This window comes from Pyrus communis, chromosome 10, assembly GCF_041283825.1.
Source record: "Pyrus communis isolate YQ-2024b chromosome 10, ASM4128382v1, whole genome shotgun sequence".
Taxonomy (NCBI): Eukaryota; Viridiplantae; Streptophyta; class Magnoliopsida; order Rosales; family Rosaceae; genus Pyrus; species Pyrus communis.
In genome coordinates, this window is record NC_142574.1 from 28,348,382 (window position 1) to 28,374,704 (window position 26,323).

A 26,323-nucleotide genomic window follows, 5' to 3' on the forward strand; every position below is an offset into this window, starting at 1 on the left:
CCATAATTAAACGCGAATGTGCAAAGAGAGATAGAAAATATGTGAAAATTATTTTCCTTGGTCGTGTTGTCACCAGACTCACATCTAGTTGATCATTGAGATCAATAGTCCTCTCTCCACTTGTAGAAACTTCAATTCTTGCAACTACTTTCGACAAAGAAATTCTTTATCCTTTACAAAAATGATGGAAATTTCTTCCCCTTTTTTTTTTTGGAAATTACAGTTACGTACGTACTTTGCCAAATCATTTACTTATTACTATATTTTACAGAAGCACGATTTGATACGATCATGATCATGAATTGCATTATGTAATTGATTCGTTGAAACCCAAAACCCTAAAACAGTGGATAAATTGTGCCAATGGTCTCCATTGCAATGACCCTAGCTAAACCCTAATGCCAAAGTATAGATTGCCAGAGAACTGGATCCCTAGCTAAGAAGGGAATTCGATCTGGTTCTTCTAGGGCTTTGCATGCCGAATATGTTGTATAATCTGCATGCAAGCGGTATATATTATATCTAATTAATATTAGGAGAAGTTGCTGCTAAAAGTGAGTCGTGCATGAATTGCATTTGCCTTGGAATTCAGGGTTAGGACTTGGAGGTATAGGATAGTAGATCGACCGATTCAGGACTCGAAGCAATAAAGGGCAAATCATATAAGGTGAAATTGACTTCCATTTAGCAAGTGACCACTTGGCAGATTTGACAAAATGCGTCAACTTATGAACAATTATTTAGAGGAGATGTTATAGAGTTTAGCATAAAGCTAGTTCAGTTGTACCGAATCCAAATTTAGATATTAATAAAGTGTACATAATTAATAGAACTTGTCTTTATCGTAACGTATATTTGGCGTATTTTTGAGTCGGAAAGAAGGACAAATATGGGGTTGACAAAACCGCGTGCTCGTATTTATCATCACTAGTTTGAAGGGACGTTTTGAATTAGTTGTAAATATGATTTGGTGCAAATATATAAATATCCACAGAGTGTGGTCTCAGATCACTTCTCAAATCATTTCGACCAGATTTTGATGCCTAGACACACAAAAACTTGGTAAATGATTGCCATAATATTAAGTTAATTATGAAGAACCAACACTTAAACTACCTATTAACAAAATCTTCTTCGTCGATTAAAATAGTGTAAAACGATCAAATTAACCCTATCAACAAAATTAAAGAAAAGTTACCATATCAGTTACCCCATTTTCTCCTACACGTTTTACTCCATAATAAAATAAATTTTTAGTGGCGAAATAGTTATTCAAAAATAGTCGCAAAATATATAAATAATCTCTTTAGCACTAAAAATCACTTAAAGGTCGTCATAAAAAAGTTTTAACGGTCATTTATATTTTCTCTCTTTGTAAATTTCATTTTTAAAATTTTCATAAGCACATGTATAACGCGTGTACAATTGCTAATAATTATTAATTAATTATAAAGGTAACACATATGTATCACATTGAATTGATCACGATATTATGAGAGCACTCGACAACGATGGTGGGCTGACAAGACTGAGCTCAAGGAGTGCAATAGCCTCACTTGGGGCCTAGTTTGGTCTTGGAGTAAGTGAAACAAACAAACAAAGAATCAAGTTGTGTTTCCAATGGCCTACCCAATTGGACAAACCTGGAGCCACTCTCAACCACCTAAAACAGCAATTGGTCCTCCACCCAAAATCCTTGTCCTTCAGAGTCCTAAATTCAAGTATTCTTTCAACCCTACACTAACAAAATATGCTAATTATTATTAGACGGCCAACTCTACATTTGGGGTTGTGTTTGTATGGTTCATGTTTTGGTGATTTGACACAAAAGGGGCCATGGTGGAACTATCATTCCTAATAGGCGATTTTTCACCCTCGTTTTCTCTTTCTGCGTGAAAGTCAATCACTTATTTTCTTCAAATCAATCCAACTTTGAGACATCATTTCACAAATAAGAGTACTTTTTCTCAAGTATTTATTTGTACAATCTAAGCCACTAGGATTAGACTATTGGTGAGGAGGGGGAGATTTTTCAATGTACTCGGGACCCAGTCCGATACATCACATTGGAAGAATACTTGAAAATAAAAATTTCTCCAATTATTTTATGATGTGGTGTACCAGGCTGTATTCCAGTAACATAGAAAATACGTCGCGAGGATAAAAATTTCTCCAATTATTTCGGTCCATTGATTTTCCTCAATTCATCTGATCCGACGGTTGAAAATTAAAAGGTGTGTGAGAAGTAAAATGGGGTGTGTGGATATCACACCCCCATAACTAATGGGACAGTACTAGTAAGCTTTCTAGAGAGAGGTGTGTTGGGTAATTCTATAGGCATTTATAAATGGGCCTTCAAAGAATTTGTGGTGTCGATTAATTCTTTAGGCTTTCATAAATGGGCCTTGAAAGAATTTGTGATCCAATTTCATTCATGGCCAGGCCCAAGACCCAAAACAGATACCCACGAGGTTCAATATCCATTTCCAGGTTACTTATCTAAAATCCACCACGCCTTGGCGCCTTGCTCGACGCCCGTCGTACGACAGCCTGCTCCATACCTAAAGCTCTCCAAACGACTCCGTCGGCTCCGCCGCGGGCGCCACCGCCCCATCGTCAGCAACACTCTGTAGCTTTCGCCGTTGGTAAAACTCATATTCTTTATTGATGTTAAATTTTGATTTTGTTGGATTAAATTATGCAATTGATTTAGCGATTTTGCCCCCTTTCTGCACCAAAACAAATGAAACGCTATGCTGTAGATTCAGTTAGGATTTAGGGTTTATGACGTAGAAATCACAAGCTACGTTGTTTCAAAAGCATCATCTTTGTTTGCAAAAGGTAGCCCCTGATGGAAGAACTTACCCAGTTGTAGCCAATGACAATTCTCTCTTTGTTTTTGCACATCTAAGAGCTGGTAGGCCGTTATCGGTAGATTGTTGAACATAAGTTCTCTAATAAGTTGCATTCTTTTGTGCCCTTTTGGATTGATATTGTGTATTTATTTGTGTACAACATTTTAATCCCAGTTAACAACTTATTCATTTACAAACTTATTACTGTATAGACTAAATGAGTTCTGTATTTGTATTTCGATACTCGCATTGTACTGGTTTTGTAAGGCTGCTGACTAGGCTGATCCTGGTTCAGATTGGTACAGAGAGCCTTTTAATCACTTAACTGTCCAATCAAATCATAGAATTGTTGAACTGCTTATGGAGTGTTGTTAGATGCCCCCTTGAGTACCTACTAGAATGTAGAAGCCATCTCGAGCACGTAGTTCTGAAAAATTTGTTTTGAAATTGTTTTGTTAAGTATTACTTTTATATGATTGTTAAAGATTGTTTACTTTCAGGAAAATGACTAATTTGACAATTTTGATCAAGTATGATGGGAAGTGGGTGAATTCCTTATATAAGGGTGGCAAAACTAAGGCATTAGTTGTTTCTGAAAAACTTACTTATGAGGAGCTTCGAGATAGGCTGTATGGTCTCATGAAGGTCGACCCAAATGAATATGGAATTATAATGAAAGCTGTATATAGTGGAAAGTCTCATCCGTATCCTGCAGAAGTAGTAGATGATAACGACGTGGCCGCATTTATTTGTGAGAGTGTTGCACGGGACTGGAAAATTCCATTGTGCATTACTCTTGAACGCAGGGTATTAGCTTCTGGAAGTGGAAGTAATCAACAAGCTCCAATTGGCCTTGCAACTCATACTACAAAATCTCATTCATTAGATCCCCACACTCAACATGAAGAACAAAATTCCTTTGACTTCATTTCCAGTCGAATGCCAATGGACTTCAGTTCAGGGACTCAAGCAAATTCGGATTGTGTTGATGGATTGATCCATGATGATTTCGAAAATGATAAGGAGCATGATAATATAGAAGTTGATGTGGAACAAAACAACCTGCAACTTTCTGAGGTGCCTCAGCCAAACTTGCAATTTGATGATTTGCCTCATGACAGCGGACGATTTGATAATATGTATCATGAAAATATGCAATTTTGTGATCATCATCTCAATCCTCCTAAATCTCTACCTCGAGCACGGTCTTGGCGTAAACTCACAGAAGAAATGGTTAATAGGATGCTGAATTCGGGGTTGAAAGCAGGGGGAGATATGGAACTAGGTTCAGTGTACAAGAGCAAAAAGGATTTACAGAAGATGTTAGCCCTTGCTGCAATTAAAAGAAGTTTTGAGTTCAAAGTTAAGAGGTCCACGAGAAAGAGATTTGCTGTTGAATGTGTGAACGACAACTGCACATGGAAAGTCCATGCAACCAAGGCGCCAAACTCTGATTATTTCATGATAACAAAATATGATAGTCGCCACTCTTGTTCATCAGATGCTAAAAATCTCAGTTCATTAGATGCAAAAAATGGCAGTCACCGACAAGCAAGCAGCTTGCTCATTGGTGAGTTTGTAAAGTCGAAATACAAGGGTGTTTTGTGCCAATGCAAACCGAAAAATATCATTGAGGATGTGCAGAAAGATCTTGGAGTGAATATAAGTTATTCGACAGCTAAGAGGGTTTTGGATTGTGCATTGAAAGATATTGGGGTATCATCACCAGAACTTTCTTCTAAACAGAGGTCAAGTGAAAGGTGCAAGAAGGAAAGAACTCCGTCTCAACCCAAAAAAATGTCTCGTGGAGAAGAGCAGTCTACACGGAATTGTGGAAAATGTGGCTCAACTGGTCATTACCGTAAAACTTGCAAGAACCCTACTACTCTTCATCTTAATTCCGAAAGTGAGTTTGCTGCCTAGAACTGGGGCGTGGATAGCCCTAAACTGTAGTAAATTATTATCTAGAGACAATGCATTTTCATCTTTTCTAATGTTGTAAACTTTTCATGTTTTCATTGACACTTTTTATTAAGCTTTGAAACTAGCTTGACATAACTTCAAGTAATGTAGCTGAAACAAAAAGTTTTGAAGTAATTTACTTGAAGCCTTCTGAGCCTGCTGGAAAAGATTTCAAGTATATTACATGAAACCATTTGAAAATTCGAATGGTTATGAAAAGACTACTGAAAACAAGTTGAGTCTAACCCAAAATGGTTCAAGCTTAGCATTTTGAATGATGTTGAAGAGAACTACATAAAACCCAACTGCTTGGGCTTGTTATGGTTTGGAGTAAGTTTGACATCCTTTGTATGTCGTATATTCTTACCCTCTAAAGGAGCAGTGCAGAAAAGGGGTATGATGCTTACCATTCATGTGAAAATGATGTTATTTTGGCTTAATACTCCAGCAGTGAAGAATGGCGTGTAAAAAGGGGCTTTATGGCTTCTCTAGATCAACTGGTGAAGCAAAGGTATGTGTAGTTTTTAATTTTAATTTACGGGTTTTTAAATTTTTTTTACAAGAGTATGGTCTTTATTGCGACCTACAGATTTTAAGGATTTGTCATTTTCAGTTATTTGGCTTAATTGGAAAGCTGCTATCAGTTAGCTTTATGAGTTTCCATAGCAGGGGGGTTGCAATTTGCAGTTGTCTTGCTAATTTTTTTTTTAGTTTTCTTTATGAACATCTGCATGAAGAAGAGTCATTAATGCTTAAGAAAAATAAATTGATTTGTTCAAAAAAAAATAAAAATAAAAAAAATAAAAAATTACATGAGCAGCAAACATGTCGCAGAATAACTGTCATAGAGCTGCAATTATTACCCTATGTATAACAAGGTCTATGACATTTGTTCTGCACCGAGTTCACTACTCATGTAATTTTATTTTCCTTATGCATTAGAGCGGATGATTTATCATCTTGGATCTATCTTGCAAAAGAATAAAGAATTAGATAGAGATCTTAACCATAGAATACAAGTTGGATGGATGAAGTGGAAGAGTGCATCGAGTTTGTTGTGTGATCGTCATATGCTGCTAAAGCTCTAGGAAAATTTTTACAGGACGGTAATAAGGCCAGCAATGCTTTATGACATGGAGTGTTGGGCGGTCTAAAATCAATACATGCAAAAAGGTAAGTGTAGTGCAGATGAGAATGCATATGGATGTGTAGGCACGCAAGAAACATAGGATTAAGAACGATGATATCTGAGGTAAAGTAGGAGTGACCGCAATTGAAGATAAGATGAGAGAAAATCGGTGGTTTGGACACTTGAACCGAAGACCTATAGATGCTTTGGTTAGAAGATGCGACTATGAGACGGAAGCTCAGGGTAAAAGAGGTGGTAAGACCTAGGAAGACTTGGAAATAGACTTTAAGAAATGATATGGAATACTTGGAGCTAAGGGAAGCCATGGTGCAAAATCGAGCGCAATAACATTCTCGAATTGATACAGCTAACACTACTTAGTGGGATTACGCTTGGTTGTTGGTTTGTTGGGTATTAATGGCTCTCCTTTATATACATTCATGCCGATAGGATTGATTTAATGTTTCCAATGCATGAGCTGTACGTGGCAACTTTTTTATATCTTATTTGTGGAACGTGTCTTCTATTCTTAAATGAGTTTTATGAGGATTTGTCATTTTCCAAATATCTCCTTTATCAATAGGTTTTGTAGCATCCCCACACACTGATATAACAGAGAAAAGAAGCAAGGCTTCTTCCTCACCGCTTCATTGTTTTTGCTTATACTTCTATCTTCTTCTTCTTCTTCTTCTTCTTCTTCTCAAAGGCCCTGTTAAGGGTTGCCGTTTTCACTTCAACAATGAATTTCCGTTTAACCCCTAAGAAAGAAAAGGCAGAGAAACATGTGGGCGTCCACTGCTTCTATTGCAAAAGGGTGTTACAAAATCGCCAGGCTCTAGGGGGTCATCTTAAGGTTCATAAGGAAGAGATCAACGCAAAGAGGAGCCAGAGGTATGCTAGCCATTTCAGCAACTCAGAAATTACGACTCACAATGCTCATCCTTTCAGCATGCTCCATCCTGAAATTTTTTCTGGAGTTGCTGAGAGCAATCCAAGTAATCTCATTGGTAAGTTAACCTCTCCTTTGAATTTCTCCAAGAGATTCTACTCCAATCAAAATAGCCAGGTGAATGTGAGGTTTGTGAGCAAGTCCTATGAGAACAATACGAGCGCCATGCCTCCAAAATTTTCATCTAGCAGTGGTCATGCCAAAATCCCAGATTCTAAACCTTTATCCTTTATGGCTGCATCCTGTTGTACCGCATTACCAACTGGTATCCCTTCCGGCCCATCATTCTCTTTTGTCATAAATGGTGTTTGTGAGCTTAATAATGATCAATTTCAATCTTTTATGGATGGTATGCCATACCTTCAGGCTCACATTGATGGTATAATTTCATATCATGTGAAAGCTGTAACTGATCTTGATTCAGATCTCCGCTCAAATCAGTCAGCTGGCTTCAAGGAACCTAGTACTGGTGGTTCCTTGCCTCCACATCCCAGTCAATCTTCTGGCCAAGGCGAAATCGGTCAGTGTAAGACAGAGACTGTCTTAACCTCTAAGAAAAGGAAGCGGTGCTCCTTACATGAAGCCAGAGGAAGTGCTGAGATGATGCATGCACTAAAAGGGCCTAAGATCAACTCTGAGCTGTCAATGGAAACAGATAAGCCTCCACATCTCAGTCAATCTTCACGCCAAGGTGAAATTGGCCTGTACAAGACACAAACTGCATTAAACTCTATAGGAGGTAAAAGACACTGCTTTGGTGAAGGAGGTGGAAATGCTGAGATCATGAATGCACCGTCAATGGAAAGCGATAAGCCTCCAAAGAGAGAGCTTCTTCTTTTTAAAGATTCAGAGAACTGCTTTTCAGGATCAGGAATAGCTTCGAATGTGAAGGAGGAAAACCAAACAAATCTTGATCTCTCTCTACATCTGTAGCTTTGTATCAGCTATATTACAAAACTCTGAGCTAGCATGGACCAGATAAGCCTTCAAAGAGCTTTCTAGCATGGACCAGATAAGCCTTCAAAGAGCTTTCTAGAGATGAAACTCCTTTTTATGGGTCACAAATAACTTTTATGCGAAAGAGGAGGGCCAAATAAGTCTAGACCGGTCTCTAATTTGTAGCTTTATCTATGCAATGTGTTTGTAAGCAGTGAATATTATAAATAGATATGGGTTTGATAAAGGGACATTAGCTCTCTCTCTCTCTCTCTCTCTCTCTCTCTCTCTCTCTCTCTCTCTCTCTCTCTCTCTAAAAATGAAAAGAAATCTTTTTTTTATTTTTATTTTTTCATTTATGACTTCATACTTTTCTGATTCTATATCTGCACATCTGGTTGTCTTTCTGTTTCTTTTTCATCCTAGAAGTAAATGTATTGCGTTAGGAAAATAGACTGATATGGTTATTGTGGTGTGCCTCTTTACTTTACTACTATTTATATATAGTCTGCACCTTCAGTTTGGTGGAGTTACCAATTCACTTAAACTTGTTTACGTCTTAAGAGCATCTTGGATTATTGTTGTCTTATACATTATTATCCTGAATATGATAAGGTTTTCAAGTCTTGGTGTCCCTCTTTCTGTTCTATCTTTACAATGCATATAATTGTCTGATTTACCTTACATGATTAGTAAGCAACAAAGTTGTCGCAACAAATTTATTTCTGTTATTCAATAGGGATGCACAGTAGAGAAAAGTACCTTGTCGGTAACTGACATATGGTCCTTGCACTCTCAGAACTACTTGTTATTTTTTATTCTTAAACATTTTGCAGTTGTATGCGCAGAGAAATTGGTGCGATTATTACCTGTGATCCTGGTGGTGTAATTGGATCAGTCAGTAATACACATCTATGGGGGACACGCTTGAAATGTTCACTTTAGTGTCTGCATATGGCCTCTTCTTTGAAGGCGGCAAACGGCCTGGCTCTTGCTGGAGCTTTTGTTGGAAAATTGCTGTATGCCAATTACGGCATTGACGCGTTGAATCTATATTTCATATATTGAGAGAGATTGCAGCAGAGCTCAAAGCATTTGGGAGACATCAGAGTGCCAAACCAGCTCGTTACTCCCTTTATCGGATTATATGGCCTGAATGCTGGCTAATCCTTAAAGAAAAACACCTGTAATGTGATAATCTTGAAAGGAGTAGCCTGTTGATTTCACATGTTGGTATCTGTGGGAGGTTGGCTGGACGCCAGTTCCCCTATTCTCGAAAACCGACTGGAAGTACAGGTCTTTCTTGCTTGGGAGCCTCCTGAAATGGAATGGCAGAATATGAATGTTGATGGGCCGAGGAGAATGGCATCTGGCGGAATTAGAGCAGGGAAAGTTATTTAAACCAATCTTGGCAGGGGATATTGAAGTAGAAATCTGGGGATTACAGTTTAGCTTGCAGTTTGCAATTTAGAAGAAAGCACTAAAGATGTATTCAGATTTCAGACGGACTTCGCTATTATTGTAAAATTGATGAAACAAGGTAATGTTATCCACCGTCGCCCCTTTTGAAGTGCAGATTTTTTATGCAGCAATTTGAACACTGTACATTACTGCATGTCTATAGAGAGAAGAATGCAGTGGCAGATGGGATGGCAAATGGAGCTACAACACTGATTTGGGAGTCTAAAGTGACCACGCTAAGCATCTTAGGGCTGTTTTTTATTTCCCCTTAGAGAATCGTGTTTAGACCTTCGTTGCATTATTTTTATGGAGTCATTGCAGGAAACTTACTGCTGCTTTCTTTTTCTTTCTTGGTCGATTGGACGTTGTTCTGTTTATGTGCAGATTGCAGATCATGATCAAGGATGTTAATGAGCAGTTGCAGTCATCTGTCAAGAGAAGCTATAGCTTCTTATTGGAAATTTATCCTATCCGGCTGAGTACGGTGAGAATTGGTAAATTATGCTCTCTATATCTATCTTCGCATGACATGTTAGGTGATGAGAGAGACATAAAACGTGAGTGTTTGAACCTATGAAGCCAAGTTTTTTCTCGCTAATAAGACCGGTTGCTATGATAGTTAATTGTTCTTTTCTGACCAAAACCAGATTATTAACAATGTGGTTTGGTTTGGTGACGGTCTCTATCTTTCACTGTTATCTTCCTAAATTCAGCAGACAAACCCAATTTGTATTTTTCTTTGAAATTGTCTGCAAACTTGGTATAAAGGGATTTTTGAGTAAAATGACACAGTTTTCCCTAATAAAAATTAAAATTGCAGTTTTGGGGTGGTAGGTGGTAGGTGGTAGGTGTTGTGAGCAAGCACGATTTGTGTGGATTCGGTTTCATTCCCACTTGTATTTCTTTCGTTATCAGTATCATCTCTAAAAGAGTAAAGAAAAAACGTATCTCTAAGTTTATTCCTCACCAACATATTTGATATTTGTAGCCTTTTATTTATGGGGTTAGGACTTGAGAACACACGCTTTTGATATGCGTTTTTGTAGGGTTCATTTCGTAATGTATTTTAATGATCCAAACAATCTCTTTCATGTTTCTTTGTAGAATCATATTCATCTTTTTTTTTTTTTCATTATAAATGAATGTCCAGTGATTTTGGATTTATCTAATTTTTTTCGTAAGTATGATCTATGCAAGATATACTAAAATATAAACAGTTCAGATCGTTGTAATGCATGACGAAGTAGAACCTTATCATAGCAAATGGATGTAAACACCACTTTTCTGTCTCTTTCTTTTTTGGTTAATGAGACATCCTCTTTCTTCCCTTTTTGTTAAAGGAGGATAATGGTATCTTTCTCCTTTAGCATTGTGGTACCTCCAACTCCAAGGTTTAATCACACCAAAATTCTTTTCTTCTTAGAAAAGGAGAATATCATATGGGAATTTACATGATAGAGAGTTGAGAACTTATTCTATTTTTGCATGAAATAATAACTTTGATTCTGATCTTTATTCGAAAATTTGTGTTAACGTGCAAGAGGTAACGATATTTATATCTTATACAAAAAATCGAAAATGAAATATTCAAGCTTTTAAGACTGTACGATCAGTAATGCGTTAAGATTATGTTACGTCAAATGTTTGAATAAAAGTAAATAATGAGATAACTACGAAAATAAGTAGAGTTCAAATAAGAGTGGTGCTAACTACACATCTCTTTTTACTTTTTATATTTTTATTAATTTTTGGCCGTTCAATCAAATAAATTGAGAGAGACCGAATGACAAAATTAACAAAAAAAATGTGTGAAGAATAAAAATGAATATTTCGGTAAACCACCCAGCTGCTAGAATTGAACTTAAATTATCAATTAAAAACAACACTAGGAGCTATGGAGCTAAAACAAACGTAGATTAGGATTCTCTCATCTCTAAATCTCCTCCTTTAAACTTCTATCTCACTTTCTTCTTTGTTTCTCTTATAAAGACGTCAATGAAAAATGTTGATTTGGTTTAATTGTAATCGTTTAAATAAAAATGGATCTAAAAAAACATAGCGGAGAGAATCGTACTCCAATAAACGCATCAGCAAAGGGTTATCATTTATCTTTTTTTTTTTTGGGTAACAGGTTAGTATTTATCTTATTCTATAGTCAAATCTCCTTTTCAATATTTCTGTGTAAGAGTGTACAACCTCTTCCACTTTCATCAAGGAGCGTGCAATTCACTCTCCAACTTCTACCAAAACATTTCCCCCGTCTTTTCTCCCATGTGTATTTTTACTCGGTCATTGGGCGCGTGGTTATTCCTTAATCTAGCGTCAAAGAACCATGTTTGCCACATAATAAATAATCTTAGTTTATGGAGGAAGAGTGGGCTGATGGGTCACCACCTGCTCTTCCTATTTGGATGCAAATGCAAAAAGCAGACCTCTCTAAATCTCATCAAGTCACCATCTTTATATAACAATCTTTCAACCCTTTTCTGGTTGCAAGTTATTGTTCTTCTTGCCACTTTCTCTCTCTTCGTTCTTTATCTCTCCTACGCTGCTTCTGTTCATAAGTTGTACAGCTTGTTTGTGTTCTTCTGGGTTTAGTGTTTGATGGATGTTGAAGCTGAAAAGGTAACAAAAAGTTCGATTCTTTGTGATTTTTCCGAACTGGTTTTTTTCGGCGGTTGGATTTTTTGTGCTAAAGGACAAAAGATTGGATTTTGAGCTGCTTTTTGAGGTATTTTTGGTTTATCAGGTAGTGTGAATTTTGGGTGTTTTCTGTTTTTTCATCTTGGGATCAAATTTCATAGCTTTTGGTTTTGAATTTGGTGTTTTAATTGGAGATAGTGGTGATTGTGTGTATAGAAAGAACAAAGTTATGATTTGTTCATATATGTGAGTTAACTTTGGATGTTTAGATTATGATCATGTAAAATAATTTGCTGCTGTAATTTTGTGTAAATTTGGATAGTGGGATTGCTTTATTTGCACAAAATCTGTGAAAGATAAGTACTTTTCTTAGTAAGATTATCGGAGACGAAATATAGGAACTAAGTTGCATGTAAAGTAAGGGTTTTGGTATATTTTGCTCAAACGGGGAAATATGCAACGGGTTAGATTGTCCTCCCAACAGGCGCCGGTACACAAGCTAGGGGATTCTCAAATTGCATTATCCCCGAAGTTTAGGTTAGCGGTTATCCAGTCTTCGTTGTTGAATCCTTCCCCGGAATTAGAGTTATCTCTTGAGGAAAACCCCCTCATTCCTGGCCTTCCTGATGATGTTGCACTTAACTGTCTCCTTCGGGTTCCAGTCGAAAGCCACACAGCAAGCAAAGCTGTCTGCAAGCGTTGGCATCTATTGTTTGGTAGTAAAGAGCGGTTTTTCACTCGAAGAAAAGAATTAGGCTTCAAAGACCCTTGGCTTTTTGTCTTTGCCTTTCACAAGTGCACTGGAAGGATTCAGTGGCAGGTTCTTGATCTCACTAATTTCTCTTGGCACACTATCCCTCCCATGCCCTGCAGAGACAAGGTTTTTCCCCATGGTTTCAGATGTGTTTCGATGCCCCGTGAAGGAACTCTCTTTATTTGCGGTGGTATGGTCTCTGATGTGGACTGTCCGCTTGACTTGGTCCTGAAATACGAAGTTCAGAGGAATCGGTGGACTGTAATAAATCAGATGATAAGTGCTAGGTCTTTTTTTGCAAGTGGAGTTATTGATGGGAAGATTTATGTGGCTGGAGGAAACAGTTCAGATCTTTTTGAGCTTGACTCAGCTGAGGTTTTGGATCCTGTTAAAGGGAGTTGGCATCCCATAGCTAGCATGGGAGCAAATATGGCCTCTTATGATGCAGCAGTTCTCAATGGAAAGCTTCTTGTTACAGAAGGCTGGTTGTGGCCTTTCTTTGTCTCTCCCAGGGGTCAGGTTTATGACCCGAGAGCCAATAATTGGGAAAGCATGGCTGTTGGTCTGAGAGAAGGCTGGACAGGTTCAAGTGTGGTGATTTATGGCCATTTGTTTGTGGTCTCGGAGCTTGAAAGGATGAAGCTTAAGGTTTATGATGCGGATGCTGATTCTTGGGAACCAATAGAAGGACCCCCTTTGCCAGAGCAGATCTGTAAACCCTTTGCTGTTAATGCATGTGATTGCATGATATATGTTGTGGGTAGGAACCTTCATGTTGCTGTGGGTCAAATCTCAAGGGTTAGCCATAAAGGAACTTGCGAGAAGAAGTGGAGCTTTGGTGTTCGATGGAATGTGGTTGATGCGCCGCATTGTTTCTCTGACTTAACGCCCTCAAGTTCACAGGTCCTGTTTGCTTAGCTTGTCAATCTCTTTCATCATGTTCTGCCACTTTGTATGTCCTTGAATAAGTTCTGGTTATATAAAATACCTAAGCTGTAAAAAGCGAATGGATGTGTGTAAAATGGCTTTTGTGTTATTGGAATGTATTCAAGTATATGGTTGTTTTTCCTCTGTTTATATGCTTGTTAATCTTTTGTTTTCTCTTCCTTTCTTACCTTGATTTCTCATTGTTTGTTGCGTATACTGTTGTACTCTTGCTTGGATACCCCAGATATTTTCCCCATGTTTTCGGATGAACTTTATATTTGGCACTATTTTTTTCAGACATATATTTGGCACTGTTGAATACTATATATCTTTGCAACAGAGAAACTAGTTTATTCAGTACCGAAACCAGTAGTTACTCTTGTATCAACTTCCTCTATTAACTGGTTCGTGCTGTATTCCGTAACCTTGTTTTCAGTAAGTGCCTATTTAGTGACAGTTTGATATTTCGATTTTGAGAATTCTAATCAAAACCAAGGCAATGAACTTCAAGCATCGTAAGAATGAGGTCGGCAATGCATCAAGTGGGTAAGTGTGAACCATTGTTCTTTTACAAAGTGTTAGCTTAGTATTGATGTATCTTACCCTCCTGCATAATATCTCTATTTTCCTTAGTAGTTTTTCCTCTGATGTATGCCTAAGATCTTATTCTCGAGGCTTTTCTCTATTCGGCCACTATGTGACATATGATTCAGTCGAGCTAGCTACCTTTGCTCCTTATTGGGTGTCGTTTGAACAAATGACTGCATAATCATATTCCAAATGGAGTAGATGCTAGGTTTACGTAATCCTCCAAGATTTTCTTTGGTTTACAATGTGCATAGTGTTTTCGTTCGTGATTTTAGTAAACCCTTGGACAAGTTGCTTTCGTGATAGGGCGCTGCATCAGATTTTTCAGCGCTTTGCAGTTATGGAGATCGACATCTGGATTGATCACAAAGTTGTGTGAGCTTCAAAGAAAAGGGTGAAGGTAGGTATAGCTGTCCTGGAAGGCTGGAACCAAACTGTTGGAGGGCCATGGCCTTAATTGAGTTCCAGGATTGTTCAATAATTGGGAGTTATGGAGCATTTGTGGTATTTGTGGTTGAGAAGAGCTGGATTTGGGGTTGAAAAGGACACCACAACAGAGAGGATGAGGCAACAGCTGGTGCTACCAGTTTACATACAGCTTGGAGTTGAAGAGTCTTGTGAGGGGAGAAACTCCCATATCCCTTGTTTCATACCGCTCTCATTCTCTCTCATCACATGACTACCCATGTGATGAGAGAGAGCGGGGGGGGGGGGGGTATGAAACGAGGGATATGTGAGTTTTGTGAATGTGAGCTATTTACCAAAAAGCATAAAAGCAGAAGAAGCTTGACTCCTACTGTACATCAATGTTTAGTATATATTGCGTTATAAGTGACTTTGCTTCACCAGTTAAATTCTCTAAAGAAATTTAGTGCACACCCGATCGTTAAATTAAGCAGACATACATTGACGTACTTTAGAATCTCAGAAAACTGGATGCATTATGTGGGGTTATGTGAAACAAAGTGCCTATGATTGTTACTGAAAGCGAAGTGTCAATGGTACCTCAACGTTCTCGAAATTAGTAAACTGTAAATGGTTGCTTGCTTTCCTAAATTTTTACCGTGTACGGTGTACTGGCATGTATTGGGCTTCTTAGTTGTTCATTGTAGTTTACTATTTTTTTAGCTAAAATGATTTCTGAGATTGTCATAACTTTTCGTTTGGTTCTTGAGATTTGAAATCGATAAGAGTTGTACCTGATTTTGTTTACTATCAATCATTTTGATCATTCCGTAAAAAATTATGTTAAATAAGAATCAAAATGATAAAAATATCTTTTGTTTAATAAACAATGGGCCAATAAGTGGGCTTTGATGAGGGTTGGGTGGTGGTGAATATAGCCCAATCAGATGGCATTATCAAGTGCACTCTTCGTTGGCGCAAGGTTTAAGAAAACCACACCGTTGTCAGTTGAGCATCGAGAGTGAAGAGAATCGACGAAGCAGAACCGCAGAGAGGAAAGGAGAAGAAGAAAATGGGGGCAATAACGGCCTCAGTGATTGCGATAGTGGGTGTGGTTCTCGGTTGGATCGCCATCGAGATTGCCTGCAAACCTTGCCTCGAACAGGGCCGCCAAGCCATCGATCGCAGCCTCAATCCCGACTACGATCCCGACGACGACGGCAGCGTTTCCGCCGACATCAGCGCTCCTCTCAACCCTCCCGCCCTCAACAACACGGCCGCGGATCTCGAGGCGGAGGATCCCAAAAGCGCCGCTGCCATCGCAGCTTCTTCTCATTCCGATGCCATCAGGGCCGTCTGATCGGCTTCCTTTTCCTTTTCCCATCATACAATTACATTGTTGCTTTCAATTTTTCTTTTGTATTTTATTATTATTTATTATTTTGGTTAAAATTAAAATAGAGGAAAATCGATGTAATTGTCTAATTTTGTATGAAATGTAATTACAATGAGAAATGTGCTTTTATGCCCTCCGTCGGTGGGACTGGTCTTCAAGCAAAGATCAATTCTCAAGGCTAAATTAGTACAATAACTCCGGGGATCGCGGTTATTTATCGACAACAATCATGCTTTATTTCACTAAGTAAAATCGGTTGTATGAATCGTGATTGTTTAAGGGAATGTGCAAATCCGAGTAAAGGATTCGCCGTCGATATCGATGGTGAGTAACTATCCTTGTCACATTGTTGTATAAACCGATACAACCGGAAGCAGATTTTCGTCGCCTTGACATTCAAGGCACGAGTTTTTGGGAAGCTTATGGTGCAGCGAAAATTCTACAAAAGATTTTTGGTTGAAAATTGAAATTCACAAAACCGAGTAAAAACGGAGTGAAAAATGCGATTGTTGGAAAGGAAACATGTGCCAAAAGACGCGTTTGTCACACATACAACACTCGAACAGAGAAGAAACGAAACTACCAGGAGTGTCAAGATATTCTTCTTTTTTTTTTCCTTTGTTACATATTACCCTATTTCATAAGAACAAAGAAAAAATCCGCAATTCATTCACGCAGTCGACTCTTTTCGCAGGAATACAGATCCGAAAACGAAGATTAAATATTCTTTACAATCAAGTATCGACCGCCAACAAAAATTTAAGAGAAAGATAAGAACTACAAGTCGCTGTACATGAATCAGACGGGACTGGACTGGACTGTACCATCCTGTGTCTTCCCTCCCGAAGATGGAAGAAGTCTTTCCCGTGTCATTTACAGAGGAGAAAGCTTCAAAATCTGCAGGGTTTCCTTTATTATGCTAGGTAGTTGTAAATTTGAGGGTTGTTCTTGTCCCGTTCTAGATACTCCCGGTCAATCAGGCTTTCAATCCTTTTCTTCAAATCCGCCGGCTTTATCGGAAATTTAAGCTGCTCACCAGAACAAACACCAACACCACACAATTTCCCTCAATATTTTTCCTTACTCATTCCTTATTTCCAGGCCCGTAAATGCTGATTTATATAACTGAATGGATTTGAATGAAAAAATCAAATGAATTTTTACTTACCTGTTGGAACAGTTCTGTTATCAGAAGAGTGTGACTCAGCACCTTCCTAGTTTTCATTATCCGAACAATAGCAGCATCAACCTGCAATGCACCGGGTTACACAAAATTTTCAATCTAAAAGATAACAATCATTGGGATGTGACCAGCACGCAAAATAGGGAAAAATCTGGAACCCAAAGAAAGGTTGACCTGATATTGGCGGTCTTGGAATACTCTTTCAGTGGTGCTCGTGTTCTCCTCCACTGTTTCCTTCATTTGGATCGCATTCACCTGCATCCATCAAAATAATGTAAGCAACATCATGGGAGTGGTCCAAAATAAGGTCACCCTGCAGTGAACCTGAGTGGTTTTTAAAGCACAGGAGAAAACTGAGAGGACAATATTTTCATATAAACAAATTCACTTTTCTAACTTCTCAGATTTAGACGTGTTTTCTGCATATGCAGCTTGAGACCTTTTTGATAACCATTGTTCATTTGGGCTAATGGACATACAAATCAAATTTACCTTTATGCGGTAGAGAGGAGCAATGAAAGTGTCATTGAATGTAAATGTATCACCATCATCCACGTCTCTCCCTTTGGGAAACTATAGCACAAATTAGAAAAAGGAAAAAGACAAAAAGTAAGGATAAGACCCAACATTTCCAATTATGTTACAGATAGAAATTTTGCATATGAATCTGGAAATTCATCCAAGCACCCACCTTTTGTAGGACACGAACTTTTCCACATGCAAGGGACTGCAGAGTTCTTCTGAGTTCCTTATCCTCAATGCCAGTTGAATCCTTAATGTCTTCAAGGCTTAGCTTCTCAGCGTCATTAAACAGCATCAAGACAACAGTCTGGCAAACCAAATGAATATAGTTCAATCACTTACACAAGTAGAATTTAAAGAATTCTACTCGATAACAAAGAATTAAAGCTGGAAAACATAAGCATAATGGCCTAGAAGTGACCAACCTGAAACAGAGAAACTGCAAGCTCCTTTTTGCCTTTAGGAAAATCTGCTTTCAAGACACAGTGACCTAATGAATTTTGCCACATTAAACGCCTACCACTGTACTTGCTTAGGTAAAACTCCTTGAAGATATCCTGTTGGACAATGAAAAATGAGTCAGAAGATTTACTAAGTACAATAACCTTGCCAGTAACGAAAGCATCTGTTGAGTAGCATTTACTTACCTGGTATACATTCAATTCATGAGGAAGTCTAACATCCATGGGAGGATAAGTTGGCCAGTACCTGCACCAAAGCACCACTTAGAACTCCTAGAAGATATGGAGAAAATTGTAAGAAAAATAAAAGTCAGGTTATAAGTTAAGTTCTTCGCAATAGGTTCCATATGTTCTCTCACTAAAATGTATATTCTTAATAATAAGGTCTATGCACAAACTAATACGTTTAAATAAATATAGTATATATCTTGTTTGACAGAATGCAATGAGGAAGAATTAGTTGGATATGACATATAAATCAAATTCACCAAACTTTATAAACAGTTTTAAAGTAGATCCAACTATTATAGGAAATAACAAAATAATTTGAAGCATACCCAGTTGTAAGGACATGAACACTCATCTCAATCCCTGATGGGAGTTTTGTCCTGGCCTGGGATGATTGTCTGAAGGACTCGTTTATCTCTTTTGAGAGTTCAATATCCTGAAAAGATGTACATGCAATGAAAGAATTTAATACCCTTACATATATCTCTGGCCACATGTGAATCACAAATCCATCCCTATATAAAGTAAATATGATTTTGAGAAGAACTGAAGAAAGTAGATGATACATAAAGTGCTTATGAATCCCAAACTAACTACAAGAGCTCATATACAAATGGACTTTGTTGACCTTAGCCCAGTGCTATAATATTTACTTTTCCCCTGTTGCCCACCAATGAAAAGAAAAAAACCTACAACCCATAACATCAATAAATATGGTTTTTTTTTTTTTTTTTTTTTTGAACAAACGATATTATTTACACTAAGAGGAGGGGAGGGGAGGGTTGGGGGGTGGGGGTGGGCTTAGCCTCACAATGGGCTAGCAATAATGTGATTCAAGAATCGAACCCAAGAAAAACAGAAAACAAATAAAGTAAAACATTCACAATGAGAATCCAATTGTTCCTTCATTTCGATTACCCTTTCCTCCTATGATGCATACCAAACAACACGAGAGAAGAAAACACTCCTCTCCATCCTTCCTACTTTTCATTCCTTTTGCAACATACCCTAATCCATCCTCCCTAGTTTCCTTCCCAAGTACTAATCATAGTGTTACATGAGCAAAATGGTTCACTTAGACCCCCTGATGTGGTAACGCAGATTGTGATCAATTAATGGCCATCACATTTCTTCAAGATACATGTTTCATGTATCCAAATAATGCTTTGCACAGCTAATCAAATCTATAATATTTAACAATATCCAGCAAGAGTACTCGCCAAAAGATAACAGCGAAAAAGTAAAGCCTAGAAAATATGTTAATCATGCTGTCAATTACACCAACTTCCAGAATCCAGCATGTAACATGGAGTTGCCTAAATTAATACAAGAATTCATTAAACTTAGCAGTTAAACAAGCCTGTTTGAAATCCTTTTCCATATTTTACATCCTACAGAGATAAGCAACGTTGGGCCTGGAATAAGTTTAAGAACTAATCAACCCAGACAATCTTGACCTCACTTTTTTATGCCTTAAAAATTGCACTCTATAAAAGTTAATCTGATGCATCTCGTCAATCCAAAGAAAAGTAGATCAGCAAGGACAAATTCTGCCACCCCCAATTTTGGCATGAAATACTGGAGGCAATAATAATTAATCACTGCGATTAAACATATGACTTAGAAAATATACATACCTTAAACATTCCTTCGAGTTTGTTTGTAAACTGACTGCCACACTCGGTCTTCAGCTGTACAGAGATGAAATTTGGTCAGTACAATCAAGTGACAGAGATCTCATTTAAATATAAGTCATAGAAAATCAAAATCCATTATATACCTTGGAAATCATAGACTTCTCTGCGTCAATAGAAGCACTCTTTCCCAAAAGAAGCCTTTTTGCAAGATCTTTCTTATAAAATGCTTCAAACACATCCTTACCCTGGATTAAAAAAAAAAAAAAAAAAAACCTTAAATCAGTATCTAGACAGACATGAGCAACTAAGTAACAAGGGTTTCCAAGCATGGATAAGAGAAAACATGTTTACAAGAAATGCTAGTTAACTCAGGAATCAACTCATTAATTTGGACAATTACACTTCAATCTTACCTGTATAAACCTGAATAAAACCAAGACTTTGTCAAGCATTCCCTCCAATTCCTCTTCAGATGTACCCTTATTCCCAGCACGAAGCTTCTCGTCCAAAAACTTTGCTATCAGCTCAGCAGGTCGGTTCTACAATAGGAGAAAAAAAAAACTCTTGATCAAACATGTCCATTTAGATCTGTAATGAGCAGTGCATTAAACTTGAATTCAAAACACACTGGAAAAAGTGGGGAAGGGGGGAATGTAAATGGAATTAAACTGGCTACATTCAACTGAAAGACAATAAATCTATAGATGGTTATTAAATGTTATAACAAAAACTTATCCAAACTCTTATCATGTATCTAGTATCATTTCTTTGCTAAATTCTGCCTTTCCTATGTCGCATCACTTGAAACCACGTCGAAGATTTCCCGTTGTAATATGAAGGAAAAGAAACACAAGCAAACATGGGAAAAGTCAATTAGATAAAAGACTACCTGTCGGAGATTAATTAAATGCTCGAAGGCATCCTTTATGGTGTTGCAGAATACTTCATTCTTGAAAAAGCTTTCTTCCCATATAGTGTCAAGAGAAGCCTTAAATTCCAAAAGAGAAGCAACCATTTCTTTATCTTTCTCTTCATCCATGATAATGCCCTGCCCTGTCCTCCGGATGTATGAGCTAAGCGCTTGCCTTAGTGATTCAAGGGCATTGACTCTGGAAAAAAGAGTGTGCATCCTTTGAAGGTCCTCAATGCGATTCCCATCCATCAGCAATGTGAAACCCTACAAGGGAAACCATAAGTACCTAAATTCAATACATAGGGGTAGAATTCAAAAACTTAAGGATAGAATAATAAAGTTCATAGCAAGATAAAAACCTTGTCGAGAATGGCTGGTATATGGCGATCTAAAAGCTGTTTTTCCGCTGTTGCAACTAAAGGCTTTCGTGTACTTGCATCCAGGTAGATTAAACATCTTTCATGTTCTTCATGCAACCTTGTCTGCAACATATTATCCAAAAATCTCCAATGGTAGGCATAAGTCATCATAGTGACAAAGAGACAAGCTAGATAGGTGCAAGCAAAGTAATTGGAACAAGTCATTATGTTCAAAAAATTGAGATGAAAAGAAAAAATTGCTGAAGTAAATAGGCCTCATGAGGACTTGAGAGATGGAGAAAGAAATATGCACCTCCACATGCTTCAAGTAATCCGGAACATCTGCTTGCTGCATATATTTCATGCCTTCAGCAGCATAAAATTCAGAAGTACACTCAAGAAATGGCTTCTCAAAGCTTTCTGAGTAGATTCCTAAAGCTGTAAACATCTTCAAAAGATGGTTAAGCAGAGTCCTAGCCACTGCTTCACCTAATCTGGAAAACCAAGACCACAACATTGTAGATTTACTAGTTGCAAAACCAAACCCAACAAATTAATAAAGATCCTTGTACTATGTTAATCAATCAACATTCAAGTCTTAGGTTTTAATTAACACCTGGCACTGAGCTTTTTACTTTAAGGTGCAAGTGCTCTATGGCACACCACATATCCTATTATTACTCATCGCCTACCCATAAATAAGACAAAAATTTGGTGCTGCAAATGTCTACCCTCACAGACCCAACATCACGGAAGAAAAGGTTATTGAAAATATCATATTATTGTACAGAAAGTCAGTTTCTAGGTAAGATGATGAAAGGCACAATCTTGGCTATATATAATGAACTTCAATATGAGAAGTTTCCTTTTGAAACAAGAAGATCCAAATGCCCACAACATATGCCTACGAACATTCATCCATCAAAACCTCACTTAATTGACCCCCAATCCAACCATACAGCCTAAAACCCTCCCTCATCTTCTAGAAATAGGAGAAATCTGGGAAGTAAGGACTTAAAATTTATGGTCTTGAAAGTTTACGATCATTTTTTGGACCTGCTTTTTTACAAACCAACCCACCACGAAAGTTATATAATCTGTCCTACAACCTACCATTAATTGAGATTGGTGGAACATAACTTACCTTTCTTTCTCGATCATTCTTAAAAGGCCAGTGACAGTTTTGTGCTCAACTTCTGGAGACAGAGAAAGGTGTTTGCGGAAAAGCTGCAACCCCATGTCCCACAACGAACGAACATTTGGAGTTTGTTTCACGTATGTCCTATCAAGATATAAGGCTATACCGCGAATCATTAACATCTGGTCACAAAGGTCCTGCCAGCATCTCTCAACAAGTGATAAAAAAACCACTAAATCTGGGCTTTGGCCAACCAAAGATTGCAGCGCTGCAGCTATGTGTCTTTCACACTCCTTCTCAATTCGTTGATAAAGACTTCCTCCCATCTTGTGCAGGCAGAGATCATTAACAGCCTGAGGAGAACATGTTTTGCTTTCTGTTAACCCTAGTGCATGGAAAATTCATACTGTAGAACAAAGAGAAATGTGGTTGTTCTACCTGATAAAGCTTCTCCAAGTCACAAGAATCAGGTTTCTTTAAGAATATAGCAGAAATAGCTGATTTCAGCTTTGCCCATGTTTCCTCTTCAAAATTCGTGGGTAACGTGGGTTTAGCTTCATTGAGACATGAAAAAAATGAACATGTAACTAGTCAGTAACCTTTTTCAAAATGTAGTCAACTTACAAAGCAAAATGAGCATGTATTGGTGAGTAACTCTCTATCTTCATGTTTGAGTGTAAGCATGTCTGTGAGTTTGTGTGTGCAGAAACCAGCACAAGAACTTGCTGCAATGAAACCAGAAAACCAGCCCAAACACCAGCAGTCCAGAACTGATATCATATCAAGTAGAAACACTGTACATTTGCGAAATTAACAAGTATTGTGTACTGCTACATCCACTCTTAACTAGAATTGCAGAAAAAGCATAAACTCTAGTCCAAACCCAATCATGCTAGGAAGAACATTACCTATGTTTGAATGGGGGATGTCAAAAGTACCAAGGAACTTTAAACTCAATTGTGAATAATATACTACAAGGACACTACAATGATTCCATGAAATACTTAAGCTATAGGTCATGCAAAACCCTCACTTTGTTCATGCACCAAATACTTCCTACACAGAGCAACTAGGAAAGCAATGACGAAACCTAATTATGACTACTATAAACAGAACTGGAACTTCCATAGTTCAATGACTGACCAGAAAGTGGACAAGGGAGTACTTGCCATCAAAGTCAGCTAGCGAATCACAGTAACCGCAGACGAAACAATTTCATCATAAGCATGCAAATTGCATGGGACACACAAGAGATTCGAGCACCAATGTCAAACTAAATTTGCAGAAGTACTAGCATGGAAAGAAAATTAAGGGCAAATACACATTCAAAAACATAAAAGAGTTTCTTGATTCGCGCCTTGCAAATGATACAGGTTGAAATTTTGCATAAAACCCACATGAAACTGAAGTATCCAAGTTAAACCCCACCTCTCAATTCCAACTAATTTAACAAATTGCATACCACCAAACCCAAAACCTAATTTGGCAAATTGCCCTAGTCCTCAAACTCCAAAGCAAAATCAATGATCCTATCCAATACTACAAAACCTAGAAATGACTATCTGAACCCAGTTTATCAAAATTAGCCCCAAAATACGACATCGTATTAGGATCGAGAAGGCGTACCTTTGACGAGCTTGATGACAAGCTTCTTGGTAGAGGGCTGAGGGGGCTGCGCCTTTTTGCGGGATAAATTGGCGGCGATGCCTCGGGGAGAGGGGTCGTCGGGCTTGAGATCTTCGTCGAGGGACATGGAAGAGGGGTCGAATACGGCGTCGTTATCGGGGTCCTGGGACGGGTGAGTGTGAGGGTGGTGGTGGTGATGGTGGTGGAGGCCATTTTTGCTGGGATCGAGGGAACAGGCCACCGCCTGCGACTTGGCCTTTTTCATGGGTGGGCCGGCGGAAGAAGGGTTCAGAGAGGAGGAGGAGGAGGTGCCGCTGTGGTTGATCGCTGAGGAGCGTTTGTTGGGGTGAGACATCAAACTCATCAACAGCGCATTGTAAGTGAAAGAGATAGAGAGAGAAACTGAGGAGAGAGAAAGCGAGACGAAGATTTGAGAAGGCAGCTGCTGAGATAGATTAGAGCCCGATACGAGACAGAGATAGAGAGAGAAAGAGAAGAGAGAGAGAGAGAGTGTGTGTTAATTCATTTTTATTTTTTTTCTTTTTTCTTACGACCAAATATCTTTTCGAAAATAATGACTCAAGATTTCTTTTTTATGAGGTTTTATAAGTTTTTTTTATTTTTTGATAAACGATAACATTAATGATTTAATTTTTTTAACAAATGATATTATCTATATTTAGAGGAGGAAACATTAGTGGGTTAATTGTTAATTATTAAACGGGAGGGTGATTGTGAGGATTGAATTCACACCAAAGTGCATATGCATGATTATTTTTCAATACAATAAAGCGTCATCTGCTAATTTGGTTCTTTTTTTTTATCCATAACATTTTGTATGGTTTATATTTTGTTAAAATTGTTGTTTAGATTGTTAATGTTGTTATTAAATTTAATCTTTTAGTTGTAACTATCTAGAATCATAAATTCTGATAAGAAAACGTATATGATTATTACGAGCGCGATCAAGTGTTTGTTGATGTTCTAAAATTATTCCCGCATCTTTAAATGTGTTATTAAATCAAGGGAAGATATCACCTCCAGATCTCTCCCTCCAAATCTCACCAATTAATTAATCCGGGATTTTAAAATTTGATCCAACGGCTACAAACATGGCTATTTAAAAGTTATAATAAATTTAGTTATTTGATCAAATTTTAAAAGTCCGAATTAATTGATTAGTAGGTTTTGGTGGGAGATATCCGTGGATCTCTTCGCTTAAATCAAGACTTCAATTTAGAGCCCTTCCGTACTCTCCTCACAATGCCCATTTGACTTGAGCTTCATTGTTGACTGGTGAGGGTGAGGGTGAGGGTGAGGATGAGGGTGAAAGTGTCGGGTGAGACCAAGAGATAAAATTACATTATGTTTAAAGGTCTTGATTTCTTTTAATGTGGCAGGAAAAATGTTGAACGTGATAAAGGATCAAATTTGTCCAATTCAACTGTTAGATTTGTTATGTATAAGAAATTGTAGCAATGGTTTCTCAAATTTAACTCAATTGTAGCAATAGTCATTCCAACATAACTCATTTTGACTGAATTCTGACGGAGTTAACGAAAATGATCAAAGCTGCACGTTTTTTATGAGTTAAAATCATAATCATTGGTCCCTTAACTTCTTAAAACATGCAGCTATAGTCATTTTCTTCAATTCTATTAGAACTTTTGTCAAAATGAGTCATGTTCTATGCGCATGAGCTGATCGAGGGGCAAATATGGAAACCAAATGAGAAAAATTGTAGTAGTGGTCTCTCAACTTTAACCTAACTGGAGAAATGATCCCTCAACTTTAACTCAATTGGAGCAATAGTCTCTCAACTTTAACCCAATTGTAGCAGTGGTCATTCCAACATAACTCGTTTTGACGGAATTTTGACGGAGTTAATGAAAAGGATCAAACCTGTATGTTTTTTATGAGTTAAGAGACAAATGGTCATTGATTTTCAGTTGAGAGATCATTACTCTAATAAGGTTAAAATTAAGAAACTATTACTATAATTTTCTCAAAGTGAGATGGTCCAATTTAATTGAGTTTTCATGAAAGGGTCTTGGCCATTGGGCCACAGATTGCAGCCTACAGAATTCCAGCCGTAAGCAAAGATAAGGGCAAGGCCCCAAGGGCAGCCCTACAGCGAGGTACTGTTCACTTCGAATGGTAATTACCCTTATGCAACTTCATCCATTAGGCCAGGACAATGACGGTACTATTCACAAATATATATTTTTAGTTTTTGGAGAATAGTTAAGTT

At 37.8% G+C, this 26,323-nt stretch overlaps 6 protein-coding genes across 7 annotated transcripts; 5 read left to right on the forward strand and 1 right to left on the reverse strand.

The window, feature by feature from the left end:
* The first annotated feature begins 2,483 nt into the window (after positions 1-2,483).
* On the forward strand, positions 2,484-4,952 carry LOC137730062 (uncharacterized). Of its 2 annotated transcripts, none has more exons than XM_068469129.2 (2): positions 2,484-2,645; positions 3,356-4,952. In XM_068469129.2, exon 2 carries the CDS (start codon positions 3,360-3,362, stop codon positions 4,776-4,778), a length of 1,419 nt encoding a protein of 472 aa, XP_068325230.2. In that variant the 5' UTR covers positions 2,484-2,645; positions 3,356-3,359; the 3' UTR covers positions 4,779-4,952. The 2 variants fall into 2 exon arrangements, with proteins under 2 accessions (XP_068325230.2, XP_068325232.2); XM_068469131.2 differs by having other exon boundaries at positions 2,514-2,645; positions 3,341-4,952.
* A 149-nt stretch (positions 4,953-5,101) lies between these two features.
* LOC148693835 (uncharacterized) lies at positions 5,102-8,114 on the forward strand. Its single transcript, XM_088678279.1, has 3 exons — positions 5,102-5,328; positions 6,653-7,879; positions 7,914-8,114. Exons 1-2 carry the CDS (start codon positions 5,275-5,277, stop codon positions 7,826-7,828), a joined length of 1,230 nt encoding a protein of 409 aa, XP_088534405.1. The 5' UTR covers positions 5,102-5,274; the 3' UTR covers positions 7,829-7,879; positions 7,914-8,114.
* Positions 8,115-9,058: 944 nt separating this feature from the next.
* LOC148693836 (uncharacterized) lies at positions 9,059-10,456 on the forward strand. Its single transcript, XM_088678119.1, has 4 exons — positions 9,059-9,223; positions 9,328-9,371; positions 9,456-9,526; positions 9,655-10,456. The coding sequence occupies exons 1-4, from the start codon at positions 9,059-9,061 to the stop codon at positions 9,867-9,869; spliced, it is 495 nt and encodes a 164-aa protein (XP_088534245.1). The 3' UTR covers positions 9,870-10,456.
* A 1,218-nt stretch (positions 10,457-11,674) lies between these two features.
* On the forward strand, positions 11,675-13,766 carry LOC137729227 (F-box/kelch-repeat protein At1g30090-like). The gene has a single exon (XM_068468089.2). The coding sequence runs from the start codon at positions 12,390-12,392 to the stop codon at positions 13,605-13,607; it is 1,218 nt and encodes a 405-aa protein (XP_068324190.2). The 5' UTR covers positions 11,675-12,389; the 3' UTR covers positions 13,608-13,766.
* A 1,810-nt stretch (positions 13,767-15,576) lies between these two features.
* Positions 15,577-16,141, forward strand: LOC148693837 (uncharacterized). Its single transcript, XM_088678434.1, has one exon. The coding sequence runs from the start codon at positions 15,682-15,684 to the stop codon at positions 15,967-15,969; it is 288 nt and encodes a 95-aa protein (XP_088534560.1). The 5' UTR covers positions 15,577-15,681; the 3' UTR covers positions 15,970-16,141.
* Positions 16,142-16,594: 453 nt separating this feature from the next.
* Positions 16,595-24,627, reverse strand: LOC137729130 (cullin-4). Its single transcript, XM_068467971.2, has 17 exons — positions 24,073-24,627; positions 22,885-23,000; positions 22,453-22,799; positions 21,622-21,802; positions 21,309-21,431; positions 20,926-21,213; positions 20,450-20,575; positions 20,180-20,281; positions 20,037-20,090; positions 18,729-18,835; positions 18,358-18,418; positions 18,136-18,267; positions 17,880-18,017; positions 17,681-17,761; positions 17,363-17,443; positions 17,174-17,254; positions 16,595-17,033 (listed from the first exon to the last, which is right to left on the reverse strand). The coding sequence occupies exons 1-17, from the start codon at positions 24,434-24,436 to the stop codon at positions 16,920-16,922; spliced, it is 2,496 nt and encodes an 831-aa protein (XP_068324072.2). The 5' UTR covers positions 24,437-24,627; the 3' UTR covers positions 16,595-16,919.
* Between the last annotated feature and the right edge of the window lie 1,696 nt (positions 24,628-26,323).